The following is a 10,886-nucleotide window of genomic DNA, read 5'->3' as shown; positions in this document are numbered from 1 at the left end:
CATGAACATATTCACCATAAACGTCCTCCCTTGAAGTAATGAAACAGCCTGTTTTTCTCCAGATGATGTGATCCCAGCTAACAAAAATATGTTCTAAGAACATTGTGCTAACGTTCAGGTTAACATTTTGAACGTTGATATCTCTGCATTTGTATATATTAAGAATACTTAGTTATGCAATTATATGTCTTAATGAAGGATATCATGCATGTCTCTTCAGGTTTAAATAATAATTTCTAAGCCGCAATATTCATGCAACCATTTTTGTCTCTGATCTAAGATTCTAGGCTCATTTGCATATCATAAGCTGATTAAAAGGCTAACGAGAATGTGCTAAATAAATAAAACATTATTATAAGTAAATAAAAAAATAGGTGTGCACTGACGTCATCTCTCCTGATCTTTAATATCATTTTCTTCTGTTGCATGGTGGTTTTTTGCCGTCTGTTTGGTGCGAGGCTCTTTCCTCAGAGCATTTATAATACTCAAAGATGCTTCTAAACTCAACATTTCTTTCAGTTGCCTGTTTTGTTTTTTCTTCATTTTTTCCCCCCAGTTTCACGCCTCTAATAAAGAGAGCAACAGTAGATGAGTGTCAGAAATCGCTGCGGCTCAATGAGGTCAAGTCAGAGGTCTTTAGGTTTTATAGAAACTCTACCAAAACCGTCTAATAAACTGCTATTTCAAAAGATCAAAGCTTATTAATATTCAGTTTAATACTGCACTTTCTGCCATGTATTTTTAGTTTTTCTAAGTGAAATCAGTGCAATTTAGTGCAAATCAACCTTAATTTCTAAGCTGAGTAGTTTTTGCTCCAGGTTTCTGGCATTCCAGTCTTGTTTCTTCTAAGCGCACAGAACAATGACTCTATTTATAATCTTACAAATTTGATAGTGCCCTAACACTTTGCCTACCAAGAAGAAGTGTTATCAAATTGTCATAGAATTAGTTTCAACAAAACGTTTCCAAGTTTGTTTTGTCAGACATAGATAGATGTTTTAGTTTTAAAATATGTCATGGCAAATGCTTTGGCGGGAACCTCCACCCCAGCCCGCTCTGGAACAATGGCATTCCCCCCTAAACCATTTCCGGCAGCCCCTCCCTTTGCGCTCGCTGTTGTCCTAGTGGCATATTTCCAAATCTTACTATGGCAAGGCTGAGCTCATGAATGTTAATTAGCTAACGTGCAAGACGCTTGCGTGCCAACGTCCCATGAGAATAGCGCTAGAGCCCGAATATCGCGGTACGTAATTAATATTAATGAACTCCGCCTTCGCCGTAGTAGGATTAGTAAAAGCGCGACCTGTTTTACGTGGTGACGCCAGATGTATATGAGCGCACGCGGCGGGTTCTCTTTCCCTTTTAGCGCCATCAGAGCGGGAGTCTCGCGCTGTTCACTGCGCAGCAGCACCGCCTCAGACAGACCTCTGCACATCGGGCTATCGGTAAGAGCACATACCGCCGAGGGACTGTTTATAAACCTCTTTTTGTTCATTCTAGAAGAGAAATTAGTACCTGAGTCGAGATTTAACACGAATCGAGATGTTTACGTTAGCTCGCGAGCTAAGCGCTCAGTCCGTCAGTCAGCAGCCATTGAGACAAGACTCCTCCATGATGGAGGTGAAAATGGCTGTTCGTCTTTTAAATATCGAATAAATTCAGGTTTAGCCGTTAAACGGACAAACCAAACTGGGGTTTTAATGTTTAAAGGTTTGTTTGTTCGGTTACAGTAGTTGGAAATGTTGTCTTGAGCGGTTTTTCTCATGTTGGGAGGAGGAGGAGGATAATGATAGTTGGTCTGATCTGGCGGGTAAGTTTTTTTTGGGGGGAGGGGGGTGGTCTGATCACGTTGTCGGAAAAATGGAAAAATCCGGTTTATTTAACTAATAATTTTTAATGAGAATTGGATGTGGAGATGTAAATATGGCACATGTTCGAGCATGATTAGGATGAAATGATCTGATGTCTGTAGTTAACGTTACCCATGCTAGTTTAAATTCTGACGTTTTTCTAATAAGCTTCAATCTGTAGCGCTTTGGTAAGTTAGTGTTATCAGTCTTCTCTAGTTGAGATGGGTTGGTTATAAGGATGCTGTGCTGCTAGCAGCTTTAGCCGGTGGATCTGTGGAGGAAACACGTGGTGATGTGGCCTGGTGGGAATTGACCACTGCAATCAAATCCAAGATCATTAACCCAGTTTAAGAGTTAAACAGCTGTTTTAGATAGTAGCTTAAGGAATGCCTTGACAGAGTTGGTTAGTTTGTTTAATTCGTCACATCTGTATGAAATGTGGCTGGTGGTGGGTTGCCAGAGGCTCTTAATAAATAGAATAATGCTGTGTACTTGAAGTCCGTCAATATTACCATATTTCATATTCTATTTATTTTATTGTATGTGTCTGACTGCCTTATTTTTGTGAGTCTTGTTACTATTGTTAAGTTTTTTTTTTTTTTAAGATGGGGTGATTTTTGCATTAAAGTTTGATCAATATTAATTATAATTATAATTTATTAATAAAATTGTGTAAAATAGTTATGTAATAAACACAATTTATGTTATCTATTAAAAGAAAATATATAAATAAATTTATATCTGATAACACATAATAATAATAATAATAATTATTATTATTATTTATGATTAGTAATACATATTATATTAGTAATTTTAGGAGATTTTTTCCCCCTTCCAGTCATTTCTGTGTTGGAAAGGCATAGTTAAAACATTGTGTTTTATCACAGATATACTGTTATTTTCCCCAGGGCTGAAATTGAGAATGACTGGTTAAGTAGAAAAATGTAAATATCTGAAAAATATCAGTCAAACAGATTTTATGTCAATCTCTAGTTTGGTTGAATGCATTTTATTTCCTCCTGCTTCCTTTTAAGATTGTGCATGAATTAGTGACAAGATGGGCTTCTTACGGTCCTGAAAAACCTGTGAAGTTGTGGTTTTTAGGTGTGGGAAAAGTCATGCACATCTAGTCTACATTGTAGACCTGAAATTGCTATTGAGTGCAATCTAAGTCACGACTGACTGGCATGAATCATGGCGGAGTCTTGGAAATGTGTTGGTCATAAGGTTTGGGAAGCCTAAAGAGGTTTTAACAAGTGCGTTGAACCTTTGCTCCCAAGGCGGCTAGATTTTGTAAGGTTTAAAGGCTTGCCGTCAGTTTTCAGTGCTGAAGAATGGTTATCAGAGTCTGGAGGAAATGTGCCAGATACTTTGTCCCGGTATTGTGACGTCTTGTTGTGAAATAAGGAGATCCATTGCTGCCATGGTTTGGGAAACTCTCTTATGTGCCTGTATTGACAGGTTTCAGCTGTCTGATCTTGATGCAGACAGAAAGAGGAAGAGATTAATCTTCAAATCTGTCAAGAATGGATGCTGCCAAGGTGGTGTCAGGTCTTCATGTTATTGATCTTCTACAGGCGAAGAGCAGAGTAGGCTGAGAACATTCTGTCTGTATCAATCAGCTCGTGAATGAATGAAGTTGCTCGCTCTTGCCGCTGGAGGTCTGGATGTAGGTGTCTGAGCCCGTGTTTGATCCGACTGCGTTGGAGTTGGCTCGTATGCAGGTCGGGCCCTGACAAATGTATCCAGTCAGATTCAGAGCTGAAGATAGTGGTTCACACCTTTTGATGTTTATAGCTGATCTATCCCATAAACCCCCACTGAAGTTTTCTATCACGAGGATGGCAGCGTGCATGCGTTTCAATATATTTGCACCACCATTGGACATTTTGACGCATCTGGATGCTTCCGTTATGCATCTAAATAGATAAACTTGTGCATATTGGCTGCCTGAAGCCTCGTTCACACTGCCAGCAACAAAGCGACATGCTCCCATTCGTTTTCAATGGAGAGCTGGCGACTTCCGGCGACACGACACAACAGTGACTGTTGGTGACAGAATGTGGGCGTGTCAAGCGATGCGAGTCAAGCGACAAAAGTGAAGAATTGTTTAATTTCACTGTTTTATATGATTTTACTGTAATCACATGCATGGATATAAAAAATTATGCGTAGAAAAGAAACTGTTGGCTGTCTAAGTGAGTTTGATGCATACATTGATGGTTCGAGTTGTTAATTACATGATGCAGTGAGCAGTTTAGCACCGGTTAATGATTTAATGCACGAGCACTGCTGTAGTTTATATAACAACACTCTCCAACAGCAGAATGGTACTTTTATTTCTTTTAAGTCTAATTCCTAAGCATAATAGAATGATATCTTAGTTTTCTGGCAATATACAGTTTGTGATTGCATTTTATATGTCCAGACGTGCAGTCTACCAATAACATTAGAGCGACAGCCGTAGGAACGCCCACAAGCGTCTTCACAGCACAGGGTCTAGCGACATGCAGCGAAAAAGTCGCTGGCAGTGTGAACGGGGCTTGAGTCATCCTAATACGGTCACCTGACCGACAAGGCCATCAACGACCGAATTTAGCTTGAGGCTGTTGAACATAATGGACAGCATTAACATTTTCCTTTCTGTTTTTTCCCTCTAGGAAACAAAACAGTGAAACAACATGGCAGATCTTGACAAGTAAGTGCTTGTTTGCCTATTAAAGAACTTTTATTTCTCACTCTGTCATCTCATTTCCCAGTTTGACCGCTTATTGTATTGACAGGCCTTCACATTCCCAGCTTAAATCCCTTTATGCCTGTTGTCTGTGTGGGAAATGGTGCATAAACACCCCTCTTGGCTGATTTTTGATTAGCCCTGACATGACCAGGGAGCGCATCTAAACACCCCATCCAGTCCTAACTAGGGATGCACCGAATGTTCGGCAACCAAAATTAATAAGTGAAAAGACCGAACAAAGACGTGACGCGATCAAATAGAGGCGCGCTATTAAACAATTAAATAAACTGCAGAATGTTATGTTTTCTAATACACACAGGAATTGCACGTGTTCAAACAGCGCTGCATGAGCTCGCGACGACAGGGTTCAAAGTCCAAAGTGCGAGGGAAATCTGTGCTGAAACTGTTACTCGTCAGCTGCTCAGTAACATTTTTATGAATTTTTACAAGGCATGTGACAATGCGATATACGTGCAACAAACGTCTTCCCAAATTCGTAATGAGAATCATTTGTCAACAAAAAGAAGCACTGAGGTCTTCCTGCGGGTTTCTGCCAAAATAAAAGTTGAGAAAAAGCAAGAACTCATCAACATTAATAAATGTTATTGTAATTTCTGTTGTTCTGTAAAATAAAAAAAATTAAATAATAATTACAACAGCTCTATTAATACATTTATTGTAACATTTACATAGTGTTCAGACTAGGCTCTATAATATTTTCTAATGTTTTAAAATAAGTCAAGGCTGCATTTATTTGTACAGTAAAAAATACATGCCTGATTCAAGAAGGGGGTCTAAAAAATAGCCAAAAAATATTATTTTACTAACTTATTAATTTTAAGTTAAGTTGTGTTTTATTGGTATAATGTCTGGTAGAATGTTAAAAAATGTTCAGTGTTAAGTAAATATTTTTTAAATTGTTTTGTAAATGTTTTTTTCTTTGAAAAGCAAGACAAAACGGTAAAAAGCACATTTTGGCTATTTAATTATGCAATGGTGAAAAAATTGGCAAAATGGGGTTGGGGGGCATAAAAAACCGTGTTCGGTATTCGTCCTTCTGCACAGCGTTTCATTTTGTTCAGCTTCGGCCAAGAATTTTTTTTATTTCGGTGCATCCCTAGTCCTAACCTCTTTCCTGCCTGTTGGAGACTGTCTAGGGCCAGCAACACATCGTCTGCATGCTTTCAAGCTTTGTGTGGTACTCCAAGCGTCTATGCTATGCCAAACACGTGTTTGCAACTCAACAAACGGGTTCACTCACTCGACACTTGTGACACGAGCAATACACCTGTTGCTCACCACAGGAACTTCCTGTGTGCCGTAGATGTGATGCTATTTCACACGCACCTGCATTTTTATTTCAGCCAAGATATAACAATTGGATATACTCAGTGCTTCAGATCCTGCTCAAATTTTAATGCTGAAGATAAAGGTTTAAATGCATGATGATAAACATACTCTAAGAGAAATTTTTTTTCTATGCCGAGCTCTTATCTTCAAGTAGGAAATGCTGATTGCTCATGATATGACCTCTTAGTCACTTTAGCTCTCTCAGGTCTCTTAGTCACATTAACATTGATAGAACGGAAACGTAAGACCCACAAAGCTAGTTGGGCAAATGTTTAATCCCTGATTGTGTGTTTTTACAGTAAAGACCAGACTGAAATGGACCCAGCAGATATGGAGGATGTTGAAGAGGTGGAGGAAGAGGAAACTGGGGAAGACAACAGTAAAGGTATGACCTTTGACTATTTCATGCATTTTTCCCCCCCTTTTCATTTCCTGTGTGAACAAGAGGTTGACCAGTAGTTGGTTTTGCTGATACTAAAATCGGAAAATATGGCCGATAACTAGCAAATCGCCGTAATATGAATGAAAACCTTCCACTTAATGTAAAATAGTGCTGAACTTTATTACAAAATTAACAGTAATGACTTAACCATGAGAATATTTTGTAGTTAAAATAAATTAAAATACAAAAATTTGCTAAGCTTCAACACTATTTATACTTTTTTTTAAAATGAAATGTTTAAATGTACAAGAAATGGTAAGGGAAAAATGGGACAAAATCAACTCCCCGTCTCTTATTAAGAATGTCTACTGTGCTCACGTTCTTGATGTGTATATATTTTAGCTAGCTTGTTTCTTTTGCACATAACTACTTCATAGAGATTATTGGTAGGAACACAGAAACATTCATCTCTGATTGTGTGTGTGTATCTGCAGTAAAGACCAGACTGAAATAGACCCAGCAGATATGGAGGATGTTGAAGAGGTGGAGGAAGAGGAAACTGGGGAAGACAACAGTAAAGGTATGACCTTTGACTATTTCATGCATTTTTTCCCCCCTTTTCATTTCCTGTGTGAACAAGAGGTTGACCAGTAGTTGGTTTTGCTATATATCATTTGGAAAACTATAAAACAAAGTATCCTTCATTGGCGGTGCATTGCGTATCGCTGAGTAATGAAAAACTATTGCTGTTGGTTTTTGATAAGTGACTATTTGTGCTGATTAATTGGTAATAATGACCTCTTGTGTAAACCACCAATTATTGCTCCTATTCGAGAGGACAGGTTGATCAGTCAACTTTTGCTATTTGCATTGCAAATCATCACAACCAGACCAGGTTTGTGTCATAAGTTGCAGTGACTTCTGATACTTGAAACTATACAGCTTAATTGAAAACATTGATAAAACCGCAGTGTTTGATCACCTAATATGTCAAATGCCAAGTAGGTACACATGGAGCAACAGCTCGAATGCAAATTTCTTTCAGGAAGTTTCTAGAGACGATTGGCTAAAATGAATCCGATTTCCCATCACTCCCTCCTAGGGATGTCAACGATTAATCGATGATTGATTAATTGTCGATAAGAGGTGCAATCGATTAAAGCTATCATGGTCGATTAAGTCGTTTAATTTTGGGCTGCGTACGCGGCTCATGCGCAAAACACGTGCGAGCCGCTGTGAGTGACGGTGACGGTATATAAATGCATCATCATTCATTCATAATGTACAAATTAAGCTTTTAATGTGATTTCAACTTTAAAAGTACATTAAAATAGAAACAACACAAAGTTCTTCAACATGGAATGCAATAGAAATGTAGTAACAGTCATTTCCCCAGATAATTCTTTCATAATATAATATAAGGGCTCTGCGCTTTGCAGGGCTGCGGGACACAGTACAGATTGGCTATTCATTCCTACAACTTGTTAATTCGTTCCTACGACTTATTAATTTGTGGCCACTGTCCATGTTTCATTAATTTTGTTCCTTAAATAACCCATGATTTAAGTAAAATGAGGGAACAAATTAATAAATACAATCTTGCTACTAGCATTTTATTCAGACTAAAACCCCTTTAATTCGGGTGAGAAAATTTTTTTTTGACATCCTGTCATGCCTGCATAGACGCATTTTGCAGCATTAAGGTTAACGATTAATCGATTAATTGATCGTTAATTTAAACGACAATCGATCATGGAAATGATCGAAAATTGACATCCCTACTCCCTCCATAGTGTGTTTTTATCGTCTAGAGTCTCTTTGCTCTGGTTTTCTTTGCTAGGCCGCTGTGGAGGAAAAGTAAATGCTGTCTGTCATTATTGCTGACACACGTTGACAGTCATTAGGAAAAGGCCATGCACACGTTTGCACTGGCATTTTTCGTGTTGGGTAACATGATATCAGTCCGTAACCTCAGTGACCTTAGCTGTGTTTAGCAATTGGACCGAACCATTGCAAAACCATGAGTATTAGATGGTTTGATTCTAAATAATACATGCATTGGATGCGCTCACTCATTAAAGATAGCTTCAGTCCCGCTGACCTTGTCTCTGTTTGCTACGGTTTATTTTTGGGATGAAAAGAGCATCTTTTTTTTATTTGACCTTTGGTGAAAGTGCCCTAGATCTGAGGAACGTATTGCAGGGTTGTGGAAGTTTAAAAAAAAATAAATTTAATACTACTTTTATATTTATTATTATTATTATTAGTTTATTTTTTATTTCTTTGGATTATTACATAAAAAAAAATAAAAATTTAGATTTATTTTAAATGTTATATTTTTTAATTTTTTTAAATTGTATTACTTAGCACCTCATTTTCTTTTTCTTTTTTGTTGTTACATTAGATATTTATTTTTCAAATACATTTTATTTTAAGGTTTCCTTGTTAGTGTTTTTTTTACATTAAAAAGTACTGAGTAATATTAATTAACTACATGTACTTACTATATGGTTAGGGTTACTTGCATGTAATCATGCATAATTAATTGTTATTATAATACCGTATTGGCCCGAATATAAGACGACCCTGATTATAAGACGACCCCCCTTTTTCCAGATGTACCTTTTGGAAAAAGGCTTTTTAAAAACCAAATCTTGTTTTTTCTCAGTAAAACACATTTTGTCTTCAATTATTTTCATATTGCATATTTTTCCTATTTTAATTTTTGTTTTGAAAGTATGGTAAAAACTGGTAAAATGTACCAACAATCACATTTTAAAAATATACACTTTTTGATATACCATAAAAAAAATAAAAAATAAAAAATAAACAGGTAGCCCATCTGAATTAGGACATTTAGGCTATCCATCTAATAGTAGCCTACCAAAATCTTATTAACAGTAGAAGTTCAATCTTACTGTAGTCTTCAAATCTGGGTACTGTCTTACGTTTTAAAATCACAAAGGGAGTTTGGTGCCATCAGGCTAACGCGACAGTCACGACTCATGCAGCTTTAAGGTTTTCTGCTTCTTTTGTTTTTACTTGCGCTCTTTACAACACGCATTACATTACGTATTTCATGGCACACTCGTTTTATGCGGTTTTGGCGCCACCTATTGTTGTGGGTGTATTATTGACATGTCAAAGTCTAGACCCTGAATATAAGACGACCGCGTTTTTTCAGATGTATTTCCAAGAAAAAAACATCGTCTTATATTCGGGACAATACGGTAGTAAGTACATGTAACGTGTAACAAGGACACCTTAAAGTGTTACCTATTTTTCTTTTAATTTTGTATGCGAGTTGTCAATATTGTATGTAAACATGATTCAATTTCAATTTAAGGTATACTTTACTGGCATGATTAAGTTATTAATTGGGTAATAAAAATGTCAGTCTCCGCCCTTCGTTATTCTTTGGTGCTTCTGTGATGCTGAGTGTGATTTGTAATGGCTTCCTGCTGTGAGCGTCAGTTGATGGTTGTTCGCTGTGATTTTAGCACGTCAGCTGACGATGCAGATGATGCAGAACCCTCAGATTCTTGCGGCGCTGCAGGAGAGGTTGGATGGGCTCGTGGGATCTCCCTCAGGGTACATGGAGAGGTACGTGCCCCCACAGAGCACAACTTCAAATAGCTCCCTTGTTTCCCATTGGCTGCATCTAATTTCCCTACTTTGCTAACACCGACTGAATTAAATGTTTCTTATTTTGGCCCGATCCTGATTCCTTTCTGGAAGGTGCCAACCAAATGTCAAGCATCTCTTTTTACTCATCCATAAAAAAATGATGATACTGAGTCATTCATAAATCATCAGCAGTGTGTCATTTGCACCGTGTGACGTTGTTTGTGGTGTCTGCGCAGCTTACCAAAGGTGGTGAAGAGACGCGTCAATGCCCTTAAGAACCTCCAGGTCAAATGCGCTCACATTGAAGCAAAGTTCTACGAAGAAGTGCACGAACTGGAGCGAAAATACGCTGCTTTGTATCAGCCCCTCTTTGACAAGGTGAGATTTAAAAACCGATGCATTTCTGTTGCCCATCTTTCCTCCAAAATGGAAAAACTGTGGGTTTGTTCTTGGAAGAGGTGCGGTTTAAGATGTTGTGTGCCAGAAGGCGGGTGGTACAGTACGTTAAAATGGTTACATTGACCCGCTGCTTCAGCGTTTCTAACTGCAGCAAACACCAAGTGGTCAATCAAGGACGCTAGAGACAAACAGCAGCCAGAGAGATGTCTTACAGAAAATAAAACCTGAGCTGTAGCTATTTATCCTCTCTTGTAGCTCTCGCTCACGCTCCCAGTGGAATAGTGATGTCCGAGAGGCTCAATTAATAGTTGGGCTCCTTCAAAATAAAACTTAAAACAAGTTTTCTGGCTTTAAGTCTTACAGTACAAGTGTATTTTTGTGTCAGCATAAAGTCTAGTTCATGTGGCGGTTTATTCTGGCCAAGAACCAATTATATATATAATAAATGTATACGTATGTGTATATATACGTGTGTATATATACGTGTGTGTGTGTGTATATGTATGTATGTATGTATGTATGTATGTATGTGTATATA

The 10,886-nt window shown here is 37.8% G+C and overlaps 1 protein-coding gene across 1 annotated transcript in view; it reads left to right on the top strand.

Moving 5' to 3' along the window:
* The first annotated feature begins 1,305 nt into the window (after positions 1–1,305).
* nap1l1 (nucleosome assembly protein 1-like 1) overlaps positions 1,306–10,886 on the top strand; it is a 24,746-nt gene continuing 15,165 nt past the window's right edge. The window contains exons 1-5 of the mRNA XM_016512156.1: positions 1,306–1,445; positions 4,514–4,551; positions 6,240–6,325; positions 9,823–9,925; positions 10,186–10,327. Coding sequence (XP_016367642.1) covers positions 4,535–4,551; positions 6,240–6,325; positions 9,823–9,925; positions 10,186–10,327 — 348 coding nt within the window. The 5' untranslated portion in view covers positions 1,306–1,445; positions 4,514–4,534. The remainder of the gene's footprint in view (positions 1,446–4,513; positions 4,552–6,239; positions 6,326–9,822; positions 9,926–10,185; positions 10,328–10,886) is intronic.

Source organism: Sinocyclocheilus rhinocerous, unplaced genomic scaffold (genome assembly GCF_001515625.1).
Source record: "Sinocyclocheilus rhinocerous isolate Xijiao unplaced genomic scaffold, SAMN03320098_v1.1 scaffold475, whole genome shotgun sequence".
NCBI classification, from domain to species: domain Eukaryota; kingdom Metazoa; phylum Chordata; class Actinopteri; order Cypriniformes; family Cyprinidae; genus Sinocyclocheilus; species Sinocyclocheilus rhinocerous.
This window is presented reverse-complemented; position numbering and strand designations above follow the sequence as displayed.